The 27478-nt window shown below is 27.9% G+C and overlaps 4 protein-coding genes across 10 annotated transcripts; 3 read left to right on the top strand and 1 right to left on the bottom strand.

Moving 5' to 3' along the window:
- Positions 1-20: 20 nt before the first annotated feature.
- Positions 21-16140, bottom strand: LOC130670363 (ADP-ribosylation factor-like protein 2-binding protein). Of its 7 annotated transcripts, none has more exons than XM_057473744.1 (6): positions 12789-12877; positions 12612-12718; positions 12469-12554; positions 12310-12406; positions 12159-12241; positions 21-170 (listed from the first exon to the last, which is right to left on the bottom strand). In XM_057473744.1, exons 1-5 carry the CDS (start codon positions 12871-12873, stop codon positions 12179-12181), a joined length of 438 nt encoding a protein of 145 aa, XP_057329727.1. In that variant the 5' UTR covers positions 12874-12877; the 3' UTR covers positions 21-170; positions 12159-12178. The 7 variants fall into 7 exon arrangements, with proteins under 7 accessions (XP_057329727.1, XP_057329732.1, XP_057329728.1 ...); XM_057473749.1 differs by lacking the exon at positions 21-170 and adding an exon at positions 16001-16140 and having other exon boundaries at positions 11858-12241; XM_057473745.1 differs by lacking the exon at positions 21-170 and adding an exon at positions 15949-15999 and having other exon boundaries at positions 11858-12241; positions 12789-13013.
- Positions 6452-7141, top strand: LOC130670364 (uncharacterized). Its single transcript, XM_057473752.1, has 2 exons — positions 6452-6640; positions 6833-7141. The coding sequence occupies exons 1-2, from the start codon at positions 6562-6564 to the stop codon at positions 7108-7110; spliced, it is 357 nt and encodes a 118-aa protein (XP_057329735.1). The 5' UTR covers positions 6452-6561; the 3' UTR covers positions 7111-7141.
- Positions 7200-10587, top strand: LOC130670362 (prion-like-(Q/N-rich) domain-bearing protein 25). The gene is made up of 6 exons (XM_057473743.1): positions 7200-7509; positions 7617-7868; positions 8843-9091; positions 9170-9421; positions 9533-9781; positions 9901-10587. The coding sequence occupies exons 1-6, from the start codon at positions 7272-7274 to the stop codon at positions 9903-9905; spliced, it is 1245 nt and encodes a 414-aa protein (XP_057329726.1). The 5' UTR covers positions 7200-7271; the 3' UTR covers positions 9906-10587.
- Positions 15833-27072, top strand: LOC130670360 (protein nessun dorma). Its single transcript, XM_057473740.1, has 6 exons — positions 15833-15980; positions 16125-16326; positions 18383-19334; positions 24018-24222; positions 26246-26509; positions 26590-27072. Exons 3-6 carry the CDS (start codon positions 18409-18411, stop codon positions 26842-26844), a joined length of 1650 nt encoding a protein of 549 aa, XP_057329723.1. The 5' UTR covers positions 15833-15980; positions 16125-16326; positions 18383-18408; the 3' UTR covers positions 26845-27072.
- Positions 27073-27478: the final 406 nt, after the last annotated feature.

Raw genomic sequence — 27478 nt, 5'->3', positions numbered from 1 at the left:
ACATGATTATATGTATCTTTATAAATAAAAATGAATGACTAAATGTGTTGCTAAGTGCAATATTCGAGGACGTCTGGATCACTGGCTGTCTTTTTTTTTTTCAAATGTACGTTGAAGTCCAAGGAAGGTTCTTATGGAAAAAATTCATGGCGGCCGCATTTCTGGCAAACCTGGAAATGTCAGAGAATTATAAGTATATGAAATTGATTTATAGAGTCGTTTGTGAGAAATTTCGAAAAAACTAAAAAAAAAATCACGCTCAATTTTTCACAGCTTCAAGATATTGACAAGTCGCGTCGAATGACACCTTGACGATCGAAATCGGTCCATCCGTTCAAAAGTTACAGATATTTACATACGTATGTACGTACGTACGTACACACTGAGACAAATCGCTTTTCGGCTTCGCGATTTTTACCAGCAGCCACCAGAATTCGCGGGTTGAACCCTGGCTTAGGCTGGCCTCTAACAAATTTTATTTTACTTGGACAGAGCAGTGGGCTGGGGTTCTTGCAAAGCAAAGACCCGCACTTATTCAAACTCGGCAACGTATGAGAAAACTTATCAACTTACCTCACGGCTTATAAAATTATAGAATATTCTTGTTAATGGTCAAATTACTAGTTGTAACTTAATTAATATTTATTTTATCAGACTATTTAATAATCTTAACAGTAAAATAAGAAATAAGTAGGATGAACAGTGATAGATGGAATAAAAGGAATTAATCAGAATACTTTGCAAGTTTATTGCCAATTATAATAATCAAAATTACTTACAGGAAAATGCTGGATATAATATAGACAGATTCGTGGCACAGTATAAATTTTATATCGCGGGTATACCGCCGGTGACGTACAGTAATATTTAATTGAACTAACTCTATTTATAATAATCAGTAAACTTGAACAGTAAAGTATATCGCAAGAGAATTGCTAGTAATACAACTATAACACAAGTTAATTTCCCGATTTACAAAGTAGTTATCCGTATTAACAAAGTCGCAAATAAATTGCTAGTATATGACAGTGAAATTGAATTATACGTCTTATTGCTAATTGATCCAGGATCGAAGTGAAGTTCAATAACCGTAGGGTCTTAGGGCTGAGTTTTTGGGCTCGCTCCCCACTTCTCCTCACGGTTATGCGTTGAAGTGATAACTAGTCATGTGACCATGGCACTATGACTAGCTTTAGGTGGTTTCAGACGGCAACGAGACGGGGAAAAATGGGAACCGCAAGGCTGAGGGAGAAGATGACAATTCACATTGTCTCAACACATACATACACACATACATACATACATACATACACTCGGACATCATCTTGAAATTAGTCAGAATAGCTTCGTAGAAGCTCAAAACGTCAAGATCTCTTAGAAATTCGATTTTCGAAAATCGGACCGAACCAATAACTTCCCGAATTTTTGAAAATTTCCAATTTTCTTAGCAGGAAGTTAAAAAGTATTTGAGAGTGTTTTGAATTTCCAATTATCTTAAATCTTTTTGCATCTTATTTCTGTAATGAAAAATTACTGAATAGTATTCAAAATTTTGAGTCGTCTATATCATTATGAATCATATTTTTAGGATTTGCAAGCATTTGACAGTATTTAACAGTTTAAATAATTTCAAATCCTGTTAATTCATATTTTTAGAATCAAATAGTATTTAACAGAATTAATAAATTTGAATCATGTTGAATTTTTCTGAATCATATCTTTAGGATTGGACAGCATTCATGAGGATATAAATTTTTTTAATCCTGTCAAATACCTTTTATTATAATCAGGGGCTGCAGGGTCAACCAGTTTTCAGATTTCTTTGTAGTCCTAAGAATTACTAAATGATAAATACAGCTTTCAAGGTATACTTATACAGTTAACAATTCTATGTGTATCATTCGTAAATTTTTTTTTTAGTTTTTATTATTTTGTGATGGCCTTGCTTCCATTACATGTCGTTCCTAATTCTGATATATTTTTTTTACTGATAATAGACAAAGTTAATTACAGTGAACAGATTCACAATGTGAAGACCCGCATGAAAATGACATATATTTTGATTATATATAAAAAAATATACCGTAAATATATAATTTTATAAAACGGCAGAAATGTATGTATAATAAAATATAATATTTATATAAATTCAAAGTTATACTTTGATTTATAATTTAAATTATAAAAAAATATATACATATTTTCATAATATGTAATATAATTATAAAATATAATTTTTAACTTATAAAATTCATTATAAATTTACATATATTGGAATGATATATAATAGAATATATTTTTTTATATATTAAATATTATATTGTTAAATATATTTTTTTATATAATTGACGTTGGAAAATCTCAAGATATTGTATTGTATATTGTATTATATAATACATTATATATCTAAAAATATAAAATAAAATATGAAAAATAAAGACTTTCAGTTTGACGATGATTGTGAGTATCAATGAGAATATATTTTATTCGAGTAAATTAAGTATGTAGATCGAACTTGAAAGGAAGTTTGTAGAGAGAGTCGTTATGACTATAAATTTTCATTTATATGATTAATTTTTAATATAAAAAAATAATTACTCAAAATAAAATAAGTTTTAGAGGATACCGAAAGAGCATTCATGGAACTGAAAATTTTTCGAAGCACAAAAGTGTCATGTATATCTTTTAATATATACAAGCTTATATACGAGCATTATATATTATATTATACTGTTAATAATATAATTTGAATTATAAAATCATAATATATATAAACCTATAAATTGATACTATATAATGACATATATTTTTTTTATATAATCTAATATTATATGGAGTTTTTATAATGATAATATATGCCAAAATATAAAATTATATATTATATTGATATACTTTTAAAATATAAAATTTTATATTGAAAACGGCAAAAAAGTCGTTATTTTTAAATATATAATTATTTATATTCTAAATTATACTATAATATAATAAATATTATATTATCTGATATAATTTCAGAGTATAAGTTTTTTTTCATGCGGGGAACTTTGTTTTTAAAAATTCAATACGTATAATAATGAATACAGTCATTAGTTATCGTGGCTGATAATATAAAGTAATTAAGCCAGTTAGTACTTTGATTTAATTGATAGTTTCATTAATTCACCAACAATAAAATTTTATAGACCTCTGAAAAAAAGTGACGAATAACCGGTGAATCTTATGATTTACTAAAAATTTGATTCCAGAGAAAAGTCCGTCAAAATGTTGTTAATATTAAGTGGAATATTGTCTCTAATTGTGGCAGTTGAGAATCATTCATGGCATTTAATGAATGATGATTGTGTTATGAGAAATAGTCATGTAAGTATTTTTTTTTTTTCATATTGATACGAAATAAATATGGATTTTGAATTATCGTCTATTAATTAGTGTGATCCAAATCTTCCGCGTCCGTGCTGTGATCCAAAAGATATTTGCAACCAAACTGAACCGAATTCATTTAAATGCATCGAAAAAGGTAGTCAAATTTATAATCTAACTTAACACACACCCGAGTCGAAATTTAAAACGTATCTCAAGCGTCTTAGGCTTTGAAGCGTATGTCAAGCATCCCAGACGTTGCAAGCGTGATTCAGCTCAAAAATGTAATAAGTGCAATTTTGAGCGCTTAAGTATGGAATAAGCGGGAAGTTGCAGGGATGGCCTTTAGGGTCAACCGTTTTCCTAATTTTTTTTCGAGTGGTCCATTATGCCCCATATATCACATATTGGCCCGAAATATCATAAAAAGATCCTAGAGGTCATAACTTGACGGAAAATGGAAAAAAAAAAAATTTACCTTATACCCGGGAAAAAATGATCAGACCTGTCCATGCCTGGTCATGTCTGTTCATGTCTGAAGCGTTAAATACAGTCAGGTCTGATCATGCCTGATCATACCTGTCCATGCCTGGTCATATATGTTCATGTCTGTTCATGGCTGTTCATGTCTGCTCATAGATCTAAAATTTTGTTGACCAAGAATCTATCACGTATAAGATTTTTATTACTTGAAGTTCATACGAAACCTACTTTTCAACTAAATCTCTTAGGTCAGTGGGTAGCGAGTTACACTTTCGAGCGCAAGGTCCACGGTTCAAATCCTGCACACGCCCGAATTTTTTATTTTTTTTATTTTTATAGCAATAATTATATGCATGTATAATTGAATATAGTTAAACATAATTATATATAATTATATAGGGCCATTTTTTATATATAATTTTTTTACCCGGATGGGCATGAACAGACATGAACATACCTGATCAGACCTGAACATGCCTGATCAGGCCTGGTCAGGCATGTCAATTTTTCATGTCTGATCAGGCCTGAAGACTCATGCCTGTTCGTGTCTGATCAGGTCTGATCATTTTTTCCCGGGTACCCAGTAAATGACCTTTTTAATTTTAATCGGAATTAAAAAATTATTGAAAAGTTTTAAACACACTCTTAACGCCTGAAACATCTAAATTTACGTTTTAAACGCCTGAGACGCTTAAGCTCCACTTTGAACGCCTGAGACGTTTGAGATACGTTTTAAATTTCGACTCGGGTGCAGTCATCACAAATAACATGATTAATACTACTTTTATTAATGTTTTTGTAATTCAGTGGGATTAGGAAAATTTTGTACATGGGACGAACATTGTGGTGAAATACTGCATTCAAAATGTTCAAAAGGAAATAAGTGTATATGCAGGACCAATAATATTGAAGTAAATGAAACAACCTGTGCACCAGTATTAGGTGGATTTTGTTGGAAAAATGAATTATGTGCGACCCATAACGCTGTTTGTATTGACAATGAATGTCAATGCGACGTCAATTACCGAAAATTTAATAACCATTGCATACTTAGTAAGTGTCTTTAAATTTATTTCAAATGAAACTAATACGATACACATACTGAGTTCATTATCAACTTTAACTGTTCACATTAACAAAGATACGTTGGGTGCAGCCTGTGATACCGATGAAAGTTGTGAACGAGTTAGGTTTGCGAAATGTTCGGAGCACAAAGTCTGTAGCTGCTCAGCGAATACTTTTGCTGTAAATCAGCATCATTGTGCACCACTTATAGGTGGGTTTTGCTGGACAACAAATGATTGTCTACCTCCAAATTCTACTTGTGTTGATAACAAATGTCAATGTATGGATTTCTACGTTTCTCAATCGAATAATCAATGCATGCCAGGTAAATAATGTAGGGTAGAGGTACCATTTGTGGTCACTGGTCCATTTTTAGACATTTAATACTTTATTTTAATTAACGAACAAGTATAAAATAAAATATTCATTATAATAATGTGATGAAAGTATCCTTGCATACATTTAGAAAATTAATTACGTCATTTGTCTATTACAAACTAATTTATATAAATTTTTCACGTGTCCAAAACTGGTCTTAAAGTGGCCGTGAATGTCACCGCTACCGTAGAAAGAAAATATAATCATAAAATGAAAATACCCTCGCGGTTTTGCGAATGCCGTAAAAAAACTATAAAAATGCCGAACTTTTACCGAAAAAATGCTATATAAATACCGCGATAATGCGATAATTTTATAATAACAAAATCATATTTTTTTGGTAATTATACCGTAGATATCCTGCGATTTTGCCAGATTTATCCTGATATAATGAAAAATTGTAAAAAATTTGGTTTTATTTTATATTTGCTTCTGCGGTTAAAATCATCGAAAATGTGCAAAGTGTAAAATTTTATATTTTATTCTATTAGTTCACACATTTCTTATTGAAACAAAAGAATGTAAGTGAAAATAAGAATCCGGGAAAATTGAGGTTTTCAATTTTCTTAAGTTTGTTTGTATAGATATAAATACAATTAGTATCAATTTTCGAATAAGCGATTTGGCATAATGGTTAATAGATCAGACTTTAAATCATTAGAACTCGGGATCGAGCCCACGAGTTGGCGGATTTTTTTTTTTTTTTTTTTCATGACAGTTATTGTACATATAACTTTATAATGTTATATATAATTATATATAATTAAATAAAATTTTATATAATTATATATAATTTTTGTTCCGGGTAGAACGGTTGAATGCTGCAAAAATGCCGAAAATATGCTGTATAATTACGGTTTTAATGCTGTTAAAATACCGTATTTTTTCTGTTTTATTACCGCAAATATTCTGAATTTTTTTCGTAAACTTTTGGTAGTAATGCGGCAAAAAAACTGGCCAAAATAACTTGAATAATACCATATTTATGCAGTATTTATACCGTATAATTCCGGTATTATTTCGGTATTTCCAAAACCGCGAGGGTACTTTTGTTCTTTATACATACTCAATAAGAAAGTTCATTTATATACATACATTGGAATTTCAGTCCATTTGGACATGCCTTGTTCAAAGGATGAAGAATGTAGTCGATGGATACCACATTCTATTTGCACTTTGAATCAATGCACTTGTGATAAAGATCATTTTGCAAAAGATCAGATAACGTGTGCATCTTTTACTAAGATTCCCTGTTCCAGTAAATTTCCATGTACAATGGATCATTCTCTGTGTATGGATAATATGTGCCAATGTGAACCTACGTTTGTGTACAACTCTTCTAAATGTATTCCTCGTAAGTATCGCAATCACCGAAGAGAAACTTTTCCATTACCAAGAATTTTTTTTTATTTTAAACATGGAATTGTGTCAATTAAATTTACCATAATAGTTCATAATTATTATATCTGATAGCAGTCAACAATCTAAGAAAGTTAATCTTGATTTTCTGTCACATTCATATCTTTTTGATTTCGATTAATTATAGTTTACCTCGATGGATTTTGCAAAAGTAATAATGATTGCAATCAGATCCTAAATGCAAGATGTTCAGCTGGCAATGTATGTGTTTGCGATGAAAATCATATTAAATTCAGCGAAAAAGTCTGTACACCGGTGCTGTCACATCATTGTCTTGAAGATGAAGAGTGTATAGCTATTAATTCAATTTGCACCATGAATAAATGTCAATGCAAACCACATTATGTGAGGCGATGGACAAATTTATGTGAATTATGCAAGTTGAAAACTGAGTATTATTCGTGAATAAATAATTAATGATAGATGAGTAGTTCCACTCGGAAATTATACTGTCTGAATAAAAATCTTAATAAGAAAATTAACAATATGGTAGATAAGAAATCACTTTTGATAGAATAAAGTAATCATAACTATTATTTTTTGATGAAATTTTAGCTCGATTAGGTATGGGCTGTGAAGATAGTAATGATTGTATTGATATACTATATAGTGAATGCTCTGTGAGAAAAAAGTGTGAATGCATGTCAAACTATGCAGAATATAATATGACAGCATGTAGACCATTGCTAGGCGGTTATTGTTCAGAAAACCGACAATGTGCAACTCTCAATTCTTTTTGTTTAAATAATAAATGTGTGTGTGACGATGGTTTTATAGAATTTCCTAACAACGTATGTACATCAAGTAAGTTGATACATTTATCGAATCTGATGATGTGATTTTTATTTTAATTTAAGTCAATATTTTTTAATTGATCATTAAAAATGATTAATGTTTGATCGATAATTTAGATTTTATCGGAAGGTTCTGCATGATAGATGAAGATTGCAAAGAAATACTGGGTTCGAAATGCGTAAACAATGACTGTGTGTGTAAAGACAACTATGATATGCTGAATGCAACGGCTTGTGCACCACTATTAGATGAATATTGTAAAAAAAACCAACAATGCGCGCCCGCCAATTCAATATGCAACGACATTAAATGTCAATGTGATTCTGATTACGTACCTCGATCTAATAATGAATGTATACCAAAAACAGGTAAAAACATTCGTAGCTTTAAAGAGCTGTCATCCCGCATGGAAAAGCTATATATTGTTAAAAGTATATAAAAAAATATATGGTGAATATGTGATAAATATATAGCGGCAAAAATATCTATATTGAAAAATATATGTTTTTTACATATATTGGATTATATATGTATCATAATATATTTACTTGTATGTAATGTTTTGTATTTTTCTATATATATTATCTCATATAATGCTCAATATATTCTTGTCATATATGGATGGTATATATATATAATTTATAAGTATAATATAATAAACTTGATATATATATCCATATATTTTGACTCATATAATTAGTGGTATATGGTCTCTATATAATTGATTATATATGAAAGAATTTATATGATTAAATATATGGTTCGCAGTATATTGGAATTATATTTTTCCAGTATATTAAAACTTATATTTTTCGCAATATATTGAAAATTTTATTTTTTCAATATACTTTTTCAATTTCTACACAATTCCACAAAAAAAAGTCAAATTTATTATTTTTTCTCCTTCTTTTCATTGACCTTATATTTACTGGCAATAACATAAGAAAAGTAAAAAAAGTGCCATATATTTTACAATATATTGGAAACCATATATTTTGCAATATATTGGAAAACATATATAAAAAATATAAAAAATACTATATATTAATTAATATACTACCTCCAATATAATATGTCAATATAAAAAAGATATATTAAAATATATATGTAAAACATACATAAAAAGTCATATATTGATAAATATATTGATAATATATTCTAGCAATATATTTTTTTTCAATATATTATCATATATTAATACGGCAAAAATATAAATATTATTTTATATATTGTACAATATATCACATTATAATATTCATATATTTTATCATATATGTTTTCACATATAAAGTTTTTTCATGCGGGATTATTTGATGTTAAATTACATAAAAATTGATTATAGGACATTTTAATAAATCATGTTCCAAAGATGATGATTGTGTAGGCATTAAATATGCAAAATGTTCCACATATCAAAAATGTGTTTGTCAACCAAATTACGTTGCTCTCGGTGATGATAAATGTATAGCACTTATAGATGAATATTGTGACTCAGACAATGAATGTATTTCATATAATACTGTTTGTATCAATAATAAATGCCAATGTTCCCAGAAATTTATCATGAGAACCAAATATCAATGTGACCATAGTAAATATAACTTTTTACTATCAGCTATAGTATTATTTATTCAGAAATTAATATTTGAAATTTGGATTTTTTTTATAGTTTCGCTTGGTAGAACATGTCACAAGGATAATGATTGTGACGTAGGCATAAAAAATTCCGTTTGTTCAAACAATAATACCTGTGTTTGTCGAAAAAATTACTATGCATTAAACGAGTACGAATGTGTCCCTTTTTTAGGTGAATATTGTTTGAACAATGCGGAATGTCGATTCAATTCGTCTATCTGTATTGAAAATAAATGTCAATGCAAACATAACTTTCAGTCTGTATCAGCAAGTCAGTGCAAACCAAGTAAGTAATTATTTGACTAGAGTTGACCTGAAATAATTAGAACAAAGGATTCTAAACGCGAAAATCACTTTATGAACCATAAGAAAAATTAATGTTTTATAATCATTTCAGTTGATTACATGTATAAATGCAATGAAGATTTAGATTGTGGTGATCCATGGCATATTAAATGTTATCCAGACAAGAAATGTCGATGCAATGTAAACAATATTTCAATTAATAGATCAACATGTTCGCCACTTTTAAAAGGTTATTGCTGGAGAGATAGCCAATGCTTCGTTCCCAATTCAGCTTGTATTGATTATCAGTGTAAATGCAAACAAAATTTCATGCCTGTATCTGGAAATCTATGCTTACCAGGTGATCAAAACTGTTACAGAAAATAGTATTCTATAGATACGAATCTTATAGAGTCGGATTTAGTAAATTCTGAGGAATTTCATAGTATGAGTCTTATAATTATTTTTGATTCTTCACAGTGTGAAGTCGGTCTCTATCATCAAGGTTATTCTTATCACCATTATGGCTTTATTCATGGACTCCAAAACGGCTGCTGATAAATAATCATTGAATTATCATTATAACATTTATATTATAATTTGAAATGGTTCAAAAAAAAAGAAAAAACCATAAAAATCCCCTTATTTAGATATTACACCGAAAAAAAAGTGTGGTTATGTTATTGTAAGCTTCGAAAGTATTGCTGATGGTAGATAGTTTTAACAATGTCTATTGATTAGTTAGCAACACTTAGTTGCTGCATTATCAAAATCTTTGAACTTCTCACTACATACATATATATACATATTAGGGTGCTTCATTTCGGAGCCAGATTTTTTGTTTTTAAGTGCTTGTGGAAAAAACCGTAGTTCAACACAAAAATTTTCGCGCATGAAAAAAAATTCTATGTCGATTACAGACCTAGCGCATTGAAAAATTCGATTTTCCCATTTAAATAACATGGGAAAATTTTTTTTTTTAGCTTTAAGTATTTTTAACTTCGTTAATAAATCAATAGATCAAAGAGACTAATACATATTTTTGTAGGAAATTGAACGCTCTACAAAAAAGGTTTCTTATCATTTTTTGATAAATCCATCTGTTTCAAAGTTATTAGAGCTCGAAGTAAAGTTGGAGAACGTTTTACTTTTCCGGTGAAACTATCAGACTCATCACAAAATGTTATGTAATCTTTTTTGTCAACAATTTTATTCTCTACAAATTATTATCAGCAAAGTTTTTTCAAATTCCGCATTGTTTTCATTTTAATTTTGGGCTCTTAAAAAAGTGGTTCTGATCGATTTCCAAAGCTCGACATTGAAATGAAAATAACTAGAAAACAATGCGGAATTTGAAAAAACTTTACTGATAATAATTTGTAGAGAATAAAATTGTCAACAAAAAAGACTTTATAAAATTTTGTGATAAGTCTGATAGTTTCACCGGAAAAGTAAAAAGATCATCAACTTGACTTCGAGATCTAATAACTTTTAAATCGATGGATTTATCGAAAAATGATAAGAAACCTTTTTTGTAGAGCGTTCAATTTCCTACAAAAAAATGTATAAGTCTACTTGATCGATTGATTTGTTAACGAGGTTAAAAATACTTAAAGCTAAAAAAAAAAATTTTCCCATGTTATTTAAATGGGAAAATCGAATTTTTCAATGAGCTAGGTCTGTAATCGACATGGAATTTTTTTTCTTGCACGAAAATTTTTTTTTGTGTTGAACAATGGGTTTTTCCACACGCACTCAAAAACAAAAAATTTGGCTCCGAAATAAAACACCCTAATACATATATATATTAGGGTGAGCCATTTTGACGTGACTTTTTTTTTTCAACAAAAAAATAGGCTGACAACTTGAGGGAAGGTGAAAAAAGAAGCCTGTTAAAAGCGGAGCTCTTAATATTAATATTTAGAGGTGCCTATTTCTAATTTTCCATTTCCCATTTAAATAACATGGGAAAAAAACTTTTTTATTTTTTAATTTTTCTTGCTCAGCATTCGCACCTCATATAAATAAGTCCATATCCTATTCTTGTAGAAAATTTAACGCTCTACAAAAAAGGTCTCTTATCATTTTTTGATAACACCATCCATTCGAAAGTTATTGGAGCTGGTAGTCAAATCTATAATAAATTTCCAGATCTTTTTACTTTCCTAGCAAAACTATCAGACTTATCAAAAAATGTCATAGAATCTTTTTTATAGACAATTTTATTTCCTACAAATTATTTTCAATGAAGTTTATTTGTGTTGAATTAAGAAGTTTAGATGTTTTGAAACAATCATGATATTTTGAAGAAAATAATTTACTTGAACCAAGTTAATTTCTTTTTCTGTGTAGGAATTTTTTTTTCGTTTTAAATAATCTTTTAATAAAAATTGCGGCGCAGCGCTCATAGCGAGACGAACGAAGGGTTAAAAATACATAAAAAAGTATATTAAAATTATGCAAGTTTATTATTAATATCGTGGTAATTATTTGACAGCCAACAGATAAATTTGATCATTCTGAATACGTTTATATTCAATTTTTTGTTTAAATTACATATTTGTGACTGTGAAATATCATAACTTATCATGTATACTTTATAAGCGACGCCATCACCAGAGACCAGAACTTGGCCAGAAAAAATTTGTGGGACTTCCAAAGTCTAATAGCTTTTGACAGCTAGCCTATTTATATATTAAAATAAATAAGTATAAAAAAATTAGTCTAATGTTCCTTACAATTTTCTAATGACTTGAATTCAATGATTGATTGGTGTGATTATAATACCGGTACTCAGATCTTGAATCTTTCCTTCTTTTACCTAAGTACAAAATAAGCTTAATTATTTTTTATTTTGTAAGGTGTAACTTTAGTGATAATTATACTTACGGCTTTATAATCCAAAACCATTTCCTTAAATGCCAAAAAATCTGTCAAGGCATAGAGAATTTCGAAAACTTCGCCCTCTAATTCTGAACTATAATCACTGATGAAAATAAAAAATTTAAATATTTTATTTTTTTAAAGAACATAATTTTTTTTTTTTACCTCAAGTATTTTAGTAACGATTCCATTGAAAATTCAGGTATTATTTTCTTTAAATTAGTTTCTATGTAATTTTCAATTGTTTTATGCTGAAAAAAAGAACACATTTGAATTTTTAATTCAGAAACATACTTTTTCATACTTACATATTCTTCAAATATATTCATATAAATTAATTTATTTTCTTCTTCGGAATCGAATTCTTTCCAATATTTTTCTAAAAAATGTTGTTGAGTTTCTTGAAACTTGGGCTCTAATAAACCATCAATTAATTTTATTTTATGGTAAAAGAAAACTGCAATTAAATGCTCAAGTATATTTACCGATTAATATGTCTTCTATATGTCCTATAATTTCATTGAAAGATTGATTCAAATTATTTGATTCAAAATTATATTCTGGCTCCATATTCCTATCAAGTATTTATTGATAAATTTTTGAAAAAGTATTTTTTTATGATACAGCGGTTAATTTGAACAGGTAACTCTGATTAAAGAACTGAATTAGACCGAATTAAAAATTTTAATTCTGCTCAATTCTTTCGAATTCTGCAAAACAAAATTAACAATTGAAAATTTCAATTCTGTTTAATTCGGTAAGACAGAATTTAAAAGAATTCAAGGATTATTTTTGAATTAAACAGAATAAAACCGATTTAAAAACTTGGAATCTGTTTTTATTCAGTTTAATTCGGAGTCAGTACCAAAAATTTGAGAATTATTTTCGAATTAAACCGAATAGAATTATTTAAATTCGTTTCAATTTGAATAAATTCTGGTTTTCCTGCTGAATTAAACAGAATTCTTTTTTAAGTTAGGTACCGAATTAACAGAATTTATCTGAATTATATAGAATTAAAAATTCAATTCTGTTTAATTCGATCGAATTCAGTTGATTAATCAGGGAAATTGTTTTCTAAATTTATAAAATTAAAATTAATAGAATCAGCTGTAAGTCGTATGTGTACAGTAAAAAATATTGTATATTTGTGTTAAAACGGTCCGTGTTAAATTTTTTGTGTTAAATCAACACATCTCACTGGGTTACCTAAAAATTTAAAATCGATCTACTATTTTACACTTCAGAAGTGTTACCAATGACACAGAAAAAAATGACTTTTTGGCGCAAGAAATATTTTGCACAATGAATTGAAGATTAAAATTTTCTTCGACTTAGAAAAAATTTCTTGGCGCAAGATTTTTTTTCTCGTCTCAAAAAATTTTTTCTTGACCCACGATAATTTTTTCGTGCCATGCGAACATTTTTGTTTTCAATTCATAATGCAAAAAAAAAATTATTGGGGCAAAAAAAAATTTCTTTGGGGCGAGTAAAAATTTTTTGTATCAAGAAATCTTTGTTTTCTGTACAAAAAATTAAATTTATCAACATTTATTGATTATTACTTTAAAATTAACACTAAAATTATTTTGAAAACTCAATCGACAGCTACGGAAAAATTATTAGAAAAATGAAAGGGAAATCGACATTTTATGGATGTCAATTTAACTTTAAAATTTTAATTATCAAAATGTATTAAATTTAAAATTTACCAAAAGCTGGAATGTTTATCATACTAGTCAAAAAGTAGACAAACTACAGGTGCAATTTTTTCAAATATTTTTTTTTTATAGTTTATCGTTTAAAAAGAAATCCAAGAATTATTAATGATACTGAAGTTAGCCGACGTCTAATAATTTTTGGATTTTTTTTAAACAATAAATTGTAAAAAAAAAAATATTTGAAAAAATTGCACTTATAGTTTTTTAAATTTTCTACATATGCATATTTTTAGTTTTCGTTTTTTTGTAATTGATTTGTTAAAAAAAAAATCCGAAAATTACTAATTGTCTGCTAACTTCAGGATCATGATAATTCATGATCCTGAAGTTAGCAGACATTTAAAAATTTTTGAATTTTCGTATTTCAACAAATAAATCGCGAAAAAATAAAATAAAAATATGCACATGTAGAAAATTTAAAAAACTACAGGCGCAATTTTTTCAAAAATTTTTTTTTTACAATTTATTGTTTAAAAAAAAGTCCAAAAATTATTAGACGTCGGCTAATTTCAGTATCATTAATAATTTTTGGATTTCTTTTTAAACGATAAATTATAAAAAAAAAAATATTTGAAAAAATTGCACCTGTAGTTTTTTAAATTTTCTACATGTGTATATTTTTAATTTTTTTTTTTTTTTTCTTAATGATTTGTTGAAACAAAAATCCGAAAATTGTCAATTGTCTGCTAATTTCAGGATCATGAAAAAATGAGTGTGAATGTAGCAGACGTCAGACAAATTTCAAATTATTAATAAGCAGAGTAAATAATTATTCAAATAAAATTTTTAAAAAATGCGCATTTAAAAAATTTTGAAATTAAGGGCCAGTTTTTCAAACCGAGTTTATTTTAATCCGGGTTTCAATTATCATTGCTGGTATATCTATATGTTATTAATATATATGATCCTGAAGTTAGCAGACATTTAAAAATTTTTGAATTTTCGTTTTTCAATAAATCAACTGCAAAAAAATAATATAAAAATATGCACATGTAGAAAATTAAAAAAACTACAGGTGCAATTTTTTCAAAAAAATTTTTTTTTACAATTTATTGTTTAAAAAAAAGTCCAAAAATTATTAGACCTCGGCTAATTTCAGTATCATTAATAATTCTTGGATTTCTTTTTAAACGATCAATTATAAAAAAAAAATATTTGAAAAAATTGCACTTGTAGTTTTTTAAATTTTCTACAAGTGCATATTTTTATTTTTTATTTTTTTTTCTTAATGATTTGTTGAAACAAAAATTCGAAAATTGTTAATTGTCTGCTAATTTCAGGATCATGAAAAAATGAGCGTGAATGTAGCAGACGTCAGACAAATTTCAAATTATTAATAAGTAGAGTAAATAATTATTCATATAAAATTTTTAAAAAATGCGCATTTAAAAAATTTTGAAATTAAGGGCCAGTTTTTCAAACCGAGTTTATTTTAATCCGGGTTTTAATTATCATTGCTGGTATATCTATATGTTATTAATATATATGATCCTGAAGTTAGCAGACATTTAAAAATTTTTGAATTTTCGTTTTTCAATAAATCAACTGCAAAAAAATAATATAAAAATATGCACATGTAGAAAATTTAAAAAACTACAGGCGCAATTTTTTCAAATATTTTTTTTTAATTTTTTATCGTCTAAAAAAAAATCCAAAAATTATTAGACGTCTGCTAACTTCAGTATCATATTTCATTTATTTATTTCAAAATTTTTAAAATTCCTAATTGTCAGGTACATTCACACATAATTTTTTTTTTGTGTTACTGACATTCAAATGTTGATTTTTACTTATCGTATTATTTGAACAGTGTTAAATTTTAATACAAATTTAGTGTTAGAGTTCAACACAAATAGTCTGTGTTAAATATTTTACGGACCGTTTTTAACACAATATTTTTTAATGACGATTTATTTTATTTTACAATAAATAATTTTTATGTTCATGTACTGAGAGGTTAGTTATTGAATGTTTACCTCCAATAGTGTGGTATTATATTTATAGATTCAACATCTATATACTGTACACATTTACCTAAATATATGTACAATATATATATATAGTGCCTTTTAAATTTGAATCGTTTGATGTTTTAAACAGTTAGCAGCCACCATGTCATCTCGACTCAGCTGACGACCACTTTAACGAATTTTTAACCCTTAACTGATCATCTCTGTGCGATTTTCAACATCTTGATAAATACACTAATATACTAAGGATACAAGGAAAATTCAAAATTTACTTCGCTGGATTTTTTTACATTCAAATTTATTAATCGTTACATGATTTAATCATTTGGCTTGTAAGTATTTATTTAAAATTAAGTTTATGTTTATCCTAAAATATATCAGTTTATTATTATGCTCCTGAAATTGACAGACAATCTACAATTTTCGGATTTTTTTTCCACAAATTAATTTAAAAAAAAAAAAAAAAAAAAACTAAAAATATGCACATTTAGGAAATTCAAAAAACTATAGGTGCAATTTTTTCATATATTTTCTTTTTATAAATTTATCATTTAAAAAAAATCCAAAAATTATTAGATGTCGGGTAACTTCAGTATCATTCATTATTTACGATTCTGAAGGTCGCAGATAATTACAAATTTTTGAATTTTTTTTCAACAATAAATTACAAAAAAAAAAAATTAAAAATAAGGTAAATGTCCCAATACTGGAACAAGACCCAATACCGGAACGATTTGATAATCATTATATTTTATTTTAACTCGTACGCGATGAAATTGAATAAAACTTTCTTTATTTAAAACCTTCATCTTTTAGTTACAAAATAAGATATAAAATAGATTTTAGAATATATCCGAAATATGAAAAAAAAAATGTCAATTATAGCAATAGTCTCGGATTCATGACTTTTTCATGTCTCTTAATGGTTTTGCTAAGAAATCAGTCAATGGTCTTAAGCTTATAGAAAATGTATAGAATTACTTTTCAATAATTTTTTTTTTGTATATGCATCTTGAATGACATAAAATTCAAGAAAACAAATTAACAATATGAAAAAAATAGTATTATTATATTAATTTTACTGTTCGTCTATTGGTACACCAAAATGAACCCGTGCCCAGTACCAGAACAGCCAGTCATATTAATGTTATTAATGTTATCGATAGATATTAACGGTGAGTTTTATTAACTGGCTAAATCAAGTGCAATATTAATTATTACTGGAGCCCTAATATTTAATGCAGTATGTATGATTGTTTTAAAAAATGTATTAAATATAGATAAACTCTAATTTAAATCATAAAAAATAAATTTTTGTGTTTAGTTTTTTTTTTTAATTATTTTTATAGTATAACTTCAAACGATTTATTTTGTTTCTATTCTTCAGTTCAAAATATTTATTTTCATTGAATATTTAATCGTTTAAAAATTTTTAATACATTTTACATTATGAGTGTGATATAGCAGAGATCAGAAAAATTTAAAACTATTAATAAATCGAGTAAATAATTAATGGAACAAAATTTCAAAAAATGCGCATTCAAAAAATTTTGAAATTATCAGTCCTTTTTTTATAAATATTTTTTTAATTATTCATCTTATTTATTTATAATTTCAAAGTTGTCTGCTACATTCACACTCGTTTTATATTAATATTATTCAATAATTGTTAATATTTCCACTATGAATAAATACAAAAAATAACTCATTTTATTTACTGTTCCGGTATTAGGACAACCGAATTCCCGTATTGGGACCAGGCTATTTCAGCGTTCCGGAATTGGGTCTTTCGGGTGTCATAAAAAAAAAAATTTTTTTTTATATTAAAATTAAGAAAAATGAACTAATTTGATTATTTTCGAATAGGTAAATGTCTATTCTATATGATGTAATAAATTATTTTGGTTTATAATCTATTTGAATATTTTTAAAACGATAAAAATCAGTCGTATACCCTTCGACGTTCCAGTATTGGGACATTTACCTTATGCACATGTAGAAAATTTAATAAACTATAAGTGCAATTTTTCAAAATATTTTTTTTTTATAGTTAATCGTTTTTAAAAAATTTTAAAAATTGTCAGACGTCTGCTAACTTCAGTATCATTTATTATTTTACATTTAAAAAGTTATGACATTGAAATTAACCGACGTCTAATAGTTTTTGGATTTTTGATAAACGATAAATTATAAAAAAAAAATATTTTAAAAAATTGCACCTATAGTTTTTTTAATTTTCTTTATATGCATATTTTTAGTTTTTTTTTTTTTGTAATCGATTCGTTGAAACAAAAAATCCTAAAGTTGTTGATTGTCAATTTCAGGATCATTTTAACTTAAAGATTATAAAAATTTACATACATGCTTATTAATTTATATTTTTTTTAGGAGCAAATAATAGAGGAAGAAAAAAAATGGAAGTTTATACTTTCGACAAAAGTTTACAAGAACGTACTGTTGAATTTACGGAAATATTATCAAGCCGCGAGACAATAGTTCCAGCATCTCGAATTAAATCAGAATGGTCTTATCACGTTGAGTTAGTGATTGAACCAGTTGGCTGGCAAGCATTGTGGAAAATTCCTCGACTCACTTGCCAAGATTTTCAGATTCATTATCCCACTGTTGTTGTCGTATTAGCAGAGCAAGTTAATTATTCAGAGCTGACTGTTTTAATAAAAATAATAGCAGTCCAAGATGAAATTCATTTACCAGAAAAATACGAAGTGCCTTTAATTGAATTGTATCCAACTAAAAATCAAGATAACAATGCACTGGATGTTGTAGGAACCGCTCATTGTATTGACCAATTAAGATTTTTTTATAATTATCTATGGATGCCTTGGGATTTTGATGATGATGACAACGTCGACTGGGTGACGCTTCATTTAGAAACTCGATTGCGACTATTTTTTGATATTAAACGCAATAATGTAAATAAAGAAACTGCTGATATAATAAGGACTTTAATAAAGGAGGCTAAAGATATTTTTGATAAAATATCGAGATTAGAAGCAGACATTTCCGATGAAGATGAAGATGATGAAGAAAAAGAAGATACTAAGTGCTTAGTAGATGAAGGAAAAACTTGTCAACTTATGAAACTTCATTTTAGAATGCAACAAATTAAAGCGGAAATGGAAGTACTGGAAAATCCTGCAATGAGGGCTGTGCTGCAGAGGAATCCTGACACAAACATTTCAAATATTCAAATTAAAAGAAGAAAAAGTCGAGACAAAAAACTGGAGGCTTTTGTGGTATGGCAAGGAGGATCGTTAGAGGATACAATCACGTGTTTGAAAAAAATTGAAAATTTTTTGTCAAAAGATACATTTATCAAGTGAGAATTTTATTATATTTTTGAATTAATTACAAAAAGTTGATTAGCAAATTGTAAGACCCCTCGCGGTTTTGGAAATACCGAAATAATACCGGAATTATACTGTATAAATACTGCGTAAATATGGTATTATTCAAGTTATTTTGGCCAGTTTTTTTGCCTCATTACTACCAAAAATTTACGAAAAAAATTCAGAATATTTACGGTAATAAAACAGAAAAAATATGGTATTTTAACAGCATTAAAACCGTAATTATACAGCATATTTTCGGCATTTTTGCAGCATCAAACCGTTCTACCCGGAACAAAAATTATATATAATTATATAAAATTTTATTTAATTATATATAATTATATATAACATTATAAAGTTATATGTACAATAACTGTCATGAAAAAAAAAAAAAAAAAAAACCCGCCAACTCGTGGGCTCGATCCCGAGTCCTAATGTTTAGAGCCTGATCTAATAACCATTATGCCAAATCGCTTATTCAAAGTTGATACTAATTGTATTTATATCTATACAAACAAACTTAAGAAAATTGAAAACCTCAATTTTCCCGGATTCTTATTTTCACTTACATTCTTTTGTTTCAATAAGAAATGTGTGAACTAATAGAATAAAATATAAAATTTTACACTTTGCACATTTTCGATGATTTTAACCGCAGAAGCAAATATAAAATAAAACCAAATTTTTTACAATTTTTCATTATATCAGGATAAATCTGGCGAAATCGCAGGATATCTACTGTAAAATACCAAAAAAATACGATTTTATTATTATAAAATTATCGCATTATTGCGGTATTTATATAGCATTTTTTCGGTAAAAGTTCGGCATTTTTATAGTTTTTTTACGGCACTTTTTTGGTAAAAGTTCGGCATTTTTATAGTAATTTTACTATAATAATCTGGTAACTCTACAGTATAAGTACAGCAAAAAAACTGGCCAATATAACCATATTATTACCAAATTATTACGGTAAATTTACGGCATGTGTATAAATGCCGAAAATTTACGGCATTTTTACGGCATTCGCAAAACCGCGAGGGACAAGGAATGAAACCATTTCAAACCAGTGTGAAGTTGGCTGACATCACCTGCAGTCTGAAATCGCATTTCATCCTGTGTCACCTGGATTACCTGCGTTAGAACTAGAAGTTTCTGTGTCAGCAGCCAGTTAAAAATAAGTTAATTTAAGACCAATATGTAACTGAAGATCGGAACGTTTTTCGCGCAACGAAAATGAACAAAAGTTATGTAATTTGACTGCTTAAGAAGAAGTTCCGGAGATTGAAGGTGGCCTGATTTTTGGCTGACATACCAGCATTCATATGCGAAACATTTCAGAAAGCTAGTCATCCAGCCGATTTTTTACTGTTGAATTTTTTATTTTCGTTGAGCAAAGAACGTTTCGATCTTCAGGTACTAGACCAATGGTGTCCTTAACTATTAGCCAGGGCGGACACAAACCGGGAATTATCAGGGAATTTGATGCGACCGGGAAATACCATGGAAATGTCAGGGAATTTCGAAAAGTATCCAGGAATTTAATTTCAATGATACTGAAGTTAGCCGACGTCTTATAATTTTTAGATTTTTTCAAAAACAACAAACTACAAAAAAAATGGAAAAAAAAATTGCACCTATAGTTTTTTTAATTTTCTACATGTGCATCTTTTTAGTTTTTTTTCTTGTAATTGACTTTTGAAAAAAAAAATAAAAAAATTGTTAATTGTCTGTTAACTTCAGGATCATTAATTCCAACAGTTCAAAATTTAAAAATTTTTCAATAATCATCAAAATTAGAGACATTAAAAAAATTCAAAATTTTTCAGTGAATTTCAACAGGCTGTAACTCGAAGGAAAACAATTCTATAACAAAAATAGAAAAAGGAAATTGCAGCACCAAGTGTCTAGTTTTCAGATCTGGTCTTTGAAATTTTTTTATTTTGCAAGGTTCCGGAGTAATAAAAATCAATTATGATTATAGAAAAAATTTATTGAAACCTCTAGACCGTTTTTAAGACGAGCAAAAATTTTGGAAATATTTTTTCGATGGTTTTCTTAAAATTACTTCGGAATCCTGTAAAACCTGTTGAAAATCACTTGAATATTTGAACTTTTTTTAATATCCCTCAATTTTTGTGACTAGTGTATTTTGAATTTATTTTAATCATGAAATTTCTTATAAAATACTTTAACTTACATATTTTTAACATCGAATAATCAAAAGTAAGCCACATTAATTTATTTTATTGACTTTTTATTTCTCGCACGATTTAATCATCAGATTTAATTATTGACGATGAAAATATAATCAAAACTTTGAATATCTTAATGGTATGAATAAAATTTTTGAATTAAAGAAAAACGTGAAAAACTTTTTTGAAATATCGGAATTTTGAAATTATTTCTTTGTGATTTGTAATCTATATTATTAAGAGACTACACGGAAAGAAAATTATGGGAAGTTTTCCTATGCGTTATGGGAATGGTTCCCATAATGGTATGGGAATAGTACCTATACTACTATAGGAATGGTTCCCATATATTATGGGAACCATCCCCATAATAGTATGAGAATAGTTCTCATATCATTATGGGAATGGTTCCCATAATATTATGGGAACTATTCCCATAATGTTATGGGAACCATCCCTATAATATCATAAAATTCTTTTTTTGCACAATAGTGTAGAAATTTCCCAAAATTTGAATTTTCTTGAATGTTTTGTGCTGACAAAAAATTCTTGTTAAAAATTTTGATGTTTTTTTGCCAAATACGATTTTTTTTTTTTCAATTTTTGAATTTTTGTTTTTATGTTTAATAATATTTCTGTGTATTGTAGAAGTGATTACCACACTTCTTTAAATTAATTTTTTCATGATAATATGGGAACCATTCCCATAATATTATAGGAATGGTTCCTATAATAGTATGGGAACTATTCCCATAATATTATGGGAATGATTCCCATAATGGTATACGAACCATTCCAATTGCATTATGGGAATCATTCCCATAATATTATGGGAATAGTTCCCATACTATTATAGGAACCATTCCCATAATATTATGGGAATGGTTCCTATAATTTATGGGAATGGTTCCTATAATTTATAGGAACCATTCCCATAAATTGTAGGAATGATTCTCATAATATTATAGAAAGTATTCCTATAAATTATAGGAACCATTCCTATAATTATAGGAACCATTCCTATAGTGTTATGGGTATCATTCCCATAATTATAGGAACTATTCCTATAATTTTGGGAAACATTCCTATAATTATAGGAACCGCTCCCATAATTTATGGTCGTAATTCCTATGTTGGTATAGGAAAAAATTTCACAAAATTATGGGAACCGCTGCTATAATTTTCTTTCCGTGTAAGGAAAATTTTGTTTCCGCCATATCTATATGATAGAATTAGTTAATGTTATTGAAATTGGTATCATTAGATAGGTCTTGACTTGAATTTGTGCCTTTTCAGTTTAAACTCTTTTTAATTGCCAAGTATTGAGATAAATAGATTTATCTATATCATTCGAATTACATTTAAATTACGCGGGAAAAAAGACGATCGTATTTATTTTCTTTAAATAAATTAATACCTTAATTATTCTGTCACTAAATATGACTGAATGTCACTGAATATATAGCTATATTATTTATATTGCGTTACTTATTCCAAAATGACAGATTTTTATGCTCCCGTTTGGTTTTAGGAAGCTTCTCAAAGCTAAAAAAGTGTACATAGAAAAAAAAAGGATTCATTGACACAAAAAATCTTTACTCGCCTAAAGAATATTTTTACCCCAATAAATTTTTTGCATTGTGGATTGAAAACAAAAATTTATTTGAAACTATAAAAAATTACTGGGTGCAAGGAATTATTTCTTGACCAAAAATAGTATATTACACACCTAGGGAAGTAAAGTAAGAAATGTCTCAGATCGCATGTAATTGTTGGCCGAGGCGAAGCCGAGGTCAACAAACATGTGATCTGTAGCTTTCTTATTTACTTCCCGAGGAGTGTATACTATTTTTCTCCTCGACGGAGGCGGAAAGCGGCAACTTCGTTTTGCACAGCGGGACGAAAGTTGCACTTTCCGCCCGGAGGTGAGAAAAATCTTTTCTCGCTCCAAGACAATTTTTGTATTTAATTTATAATGCATAAAATTTCTTGGTGCAAATTAAAATTTTTCGTGGCAAGAAATTCTTTTTTTCTGCGTATTTTATAAATTTAGTAGTGATAGTTGGACAGTCACGTCGTGACTGCAGGTTGCTCGTTTATAATTAAGCAGAAACTATAAATACTATTTATTATTTATGCCAATTTTTATAAAACTCGATCACTAAATCCAAATTGTCATTTACGCAAATAAAATTAATGACCTAAAATTATTATTGAACAAATGACAAGTATCAGAATTGAAATTACGAATGCTTTCAGTCAGCAGACAGAAACATTTGTTTCTTCCCAAGAGACGAAACACCAATTAGTTTTGCCCGTTGACTGAAGGCATTCACGACTTAGGCGTTTGCTAATATTTATTCGCGGCATTGGACTGAAATTAGCTTGTGTTGACTGGCTGTAGAGACACTGAAACTTAAAATTTAGATACTGGTACCATGAAAATATTTTAAATTAATTACGCTTCCTATTTAGAATTACGGGATACATGCAAGAAGCATTGGATGCTTCTGAGACAAATGATAAAATATTTATCGGGGAAGGAGAACATTTTATTGCTGGAGCTGGAGGTTTGGAGAATGGAGGGTCCATCAAAGGTATTGGCAATTATGAAAATACTATTATTTGTGCCAAAGAAAACTCATGTAGTTCATCATTATTAGATTTTTCTGGAGAAGAGGTATTTAATTATTAATTTTCTTAAACTTTTTTATTTTAATTTATCTTTTGTACAGTCCGCGTCACTTGGATAGCCTCACTTATTTTTTCAATAACTGATTCTTTACTCGCTGATGTATAAAGTTAGCTGTATATTATATATTACTTATTTAAGACAGAACAAGATATGTTGTTAGTGTTCGAGAAACAAAGCGAGGATATCGTGAGGGAGGCATGCCACTGGTCGGCAGTTCGTCACATGGATAACCTCAGTCAAATTTATTGCGCAAAGGAACTAATACGATTCATTTTCGTATTATTATGTTGTAATTTTATAGCGTAGTGAATAAATTAAAATCGATTTAAAACACCAAAATTGGTTTCTATATAAAATGGCGCCCAATAAAATGTTAAGTATTGAAAAAATTATTAAAATCAATTTTTTACTTGATCAAAATTTATCTTATCGTGAAATCGTTAGAAGAGTGAATAGAAGTGCTAAAGTTATTAATAATTTCGTGAAAAACAATGAAAACTACGGAAAAAATTATAAAGGTCGAACGAAATTCGCAACAACGCCAAGGGAACGTCGAATGATAATTCGCGCGGCATCTAATTCCATTAAGACTGTGAGGCAAATAGCAGCAGAAGTTGGAACAACAGCATCCATTTCAACTGTAACAAGAGTGATAAGACGGGCAAAGCATCTAAAGAGAATGAAATTTAAAAAGAAAATCGGCTTTGAATCAAAAACACATTTCACCACGATTTTTATTTGTAAAAGAACATATGACTTGGATAGATAAATGGCTACGAGTAATTTTTTCAGATGAAAACGAAATTTAATTCAGGGCCTGATGGATGTAACTTAGGGTGTATCGAAAAAAACCACTAATTTTCTTTTCCTTCATTATATCGAAAATATTGTTGAAAATGACGAAAAAAAAGTACTGTGAAAGTTTGAGCTCTTAATATTAATATTAACAACTGCCGCATCGCAATTTTCTATTTCCCGTTTAAATAACATGGGAAAATTTATTTTTTAAAGTTTGGAATTTTGTAGCTCACGGTGGGACCAATACTTTTGAATGTTCAAGACATATTCTTATGGGAAATTTGACGCTCTACAAAAAAGGTCTCTTATAATTTTTTGATATTTTTATTTCTTCAAAAGTAATTCGAAGTTAAAATTAGATTGACAATAAATTTTTCCATTTTTAAAATTTTTTGACGCAACCGTCAACTTTATCGGAAAATTTTAGAGGACATTTTTTGTAGAGCATTTTATTTCCTACAACTTATCTTAGAGACAACTTTCGATATTTCTCATAAGTCGTATGTTATTTGCAATTAACTGAAAATTTTCTTAAATAATCTAAATTTTGTTGTTTAAAATTAATTATATTAAATTTTCAGTTAATTGCGAATAACTTACGACTTATGAGAAATATCGAAAACTTTCTAGGAGATAAGTTGTAGGAAATAAAATGCTCTACAAAAAATGTCCTCTAAAATTTTCGGATAAAGTTGATGGTTGCGTCAAAAAATTAAAAAAATGTAAAAATTTATCGTCAATCTAACTTTAACTTCTAATAACTTTTGAAGAAATAAAAATATCGAAAAATTACAAGAGACCTTTTTTGTAGAGCGTCAAATTTCCCATAAGAATCTGTCTTGAAAATTCAAAAGTATTGATCCCACCGTGAGCTACAAAATTCCAAAGCTTAAAAAATAAATTTTCCCATGTTATTTAAACGGGAAATAGAAAATTGCGATGCGGCAGCTGTTAATATTAATATTAAGAGTTCAAACTTCCACAGTATTTTTTTTTCCTCATTTCCAACAATATTTTCGATATAATGAAGAAAAAAAAAATTAGTCGATTTTTTTGAATCAGTCTAGTAACTATTACTTTTACGATTTGCGGAAGGAAGAAAAAATTTTGATTAAGAATCAGATATTGAAAAAAATAGGTGAGGCTATCCAAGTGACGCGGACTGTATATTAAAAGCCTGATGACTTAATGAATAAATTTTTATTTTAAGGTACTCTTAGATAATGTTACTGTTGATCTTGGCGAGCTTCAAGTGGGAATTTTAGTTAGGAAAGGCCTCGTCAAATTGACTGGTTGTAAAATATTTGCATCTAATCAAAGTGTGATGAAACTAGGAATCGTTGTGTTGCCTAATAGTAAACTTATTGTTGAGAATACAGTATTTGTAAATCTTGGAACAGCAGTCGTTGTTCATGCCGCCGGAGATATTACTTTGAAAGAATGTAAATTTGAAAAATGCATGGAAGGCATTCAAGTATGACTTTAATTTTTAATTTTTTTTTTAATACATCTGTCAATTTATTTTATTTACTAATTAAATAAATCTAATTTTAGCTGCAGGATGAAGCGCGGGTACGCCTCACAGATTGCTATTTATCGGGTTTTATAGAGTACGGCATTCGTTTAGAAACCCAAAAATATCTTACAAGTGCGGAAGGGAAAAGTGGCAGCGTAAATCTCTTGATGAATGTTACAGAAATATCCTTGGAAGGCTGTACTTTAGAAAATAATAAACAAGGAGATGTGTTATTAAAGCCGCGACTAATTACTACCGTAGCATCAAAAAATGAAAACCAAATGGAAATATGAATCTTCAGGAACTGTTAATTTTATGGATTTTATTATTTTTAAAAAACCAATGCAACAATATTTTTAATTATTTTAAACAAAAATGACTTGATGTTGATTCGCAGTTTTTTAGTTTACTCAGTATAATTTGTAATTTAAATGTATGTTTTTTTTTAAACAGTAAAGTTTTTCTATTGGTAATAAAACGTATCATTGAGAGCGGAAGCAGACTGATAATGTTTTAATTAAAGTGGATCCGCCTGGCTTTATAATCTAATCGGATCGAAGTCTCGATTAACCCTTTTTGTTGCTACAAGGTTTATTTTAGTAGGCTAATTAGTCCAAGATACTCAAACGAAACGTTTAGAAAAAAAAATATTTATTTTTTTAAGTATATTTCTTTTAGGAATTTATTAGCAATTGTAGATGACCCTGAAGTTAGCCGACACCAGCCATTTTAGAAATAAAAAATCTTATAACTTTAAAAAAAAACAATTTTTTCAAATTAAAAAAAAAATACTCGTGTAGATTTTTCAATTTTCTGGACGAGTATTTTTTTAAGAAGATTAAAAAATAAAAACTCGAGGTAAAATTTGATATTAGCTTTTAAGATTGCTTATTTTTTGTTTAAAATTTTTTACAAACCTCATTCCTT

The sequence above is a fragment of the Microplitis mediator genome, chromosome 6 (assembly GCF_029852145.1).
Source record: "Microplitis mediator isolate UGA2020A chromosome 6, iyMicMedi2.1, whole genome shotgun sequence".
NCBI classification, from domain to species: domain Eukaryota; kingdom Metazoa; phylum Arthropoda; class Insecta; order Hymenoptera; family Braconidae; genus Microplitis; species Microplitis mediator.
Note: the sequence above shows the minus strand (reverse complement) of the source record. Positions and strands in the feature narration are given on the sequence as shown.

What these genes read in the sequence shown, in the direction of transcription:
- LOC130670360 (XM_057473740.1), top strand. Translation starts at nt 18,409, where the DNA reads ATGGAAGTTTATACTTTCGACAAAAGTTTACAAGAACGTACTGTTGAA. An exon ending in TCAAAAGATACATTTATCAA is followed by an intron (nt 19,335 to 24,017) that starts GTGAGAATTTTA and finishes CTTCCTATTTAG; the next exon opens with AATTACGGGATACATGCAAG. An exon ending in TAGATTTTTCTGGAGAAGAG is followed by an intron (nt 24,223 to 26,245) that starts GTATTTAATTAT and finishes TTTTATTTTAAG; the next exon opens with GTACTCTTAGATAATGTTAC.
- LOC130670363 (XM_057473749.1), bottom strand. Translation starts at nt 12,873, where the DNA reads ATGGAGCCAGAATATAATTTTGAATCAAATAATTTGAATCAATCTTTC. An exon ending in TATAGAAGACATATTAATCG is followed by an intron (nt 12,719 to 12,788) that starts GTAAATATACTT and finishes ATGGTTTATTAG; the next exon opens with AGCCCAAGTTTCAAGAAACT. An exon ending in TCGTTACTAAAATACTTGAG is followed by an intron (nt 12,407 to 12,468) that starts GTAAAAAAAAAA and finishes TATTTTCATCAG; the next exon opens with TGATTATAGTTCAGAATTAG.
- LOC130670364 (XM_057473752.1), top strand. Translation starts at nt 6,562, where the DNA reads ATGGATCATTCTCTGTGTATGGATAATATGTGCCAATGTGAACCTACG. An exon ending in CTCTTCTAAATGTATTCCTC is followed by an intron (nt 6,641 to 6,832) that starts GTAAGTATCGCA and finishes GATTAATTATAG; the next exon opens with TTTACCTCGATGGATTTTGC.
- LOC130670362 (XM_057473743.1), top strand. Translation starts at nt 7,272, where the DNA reads ATGGGCTGTGAAGATAGTAATGATTGTATTGATATACTATATAGTGAA. An exon ending in TGAATGTATACCAAAAACAG is followed by an intron (nt 7,869 to 8,842) that starts GTAAAAACATTC and finishes AATTGATTATAG; the next exon opens with GACATTTTAATAAATCATGT. An exon ending in AGCAAGTCAGTGCAAACCAA is followed by an intron (nt 9,422 to 9,532) that starts GTAAGTAATTAT and finishes TAATCATTTCAG; the next exon opens with TTGATTACATGTATAAATGC.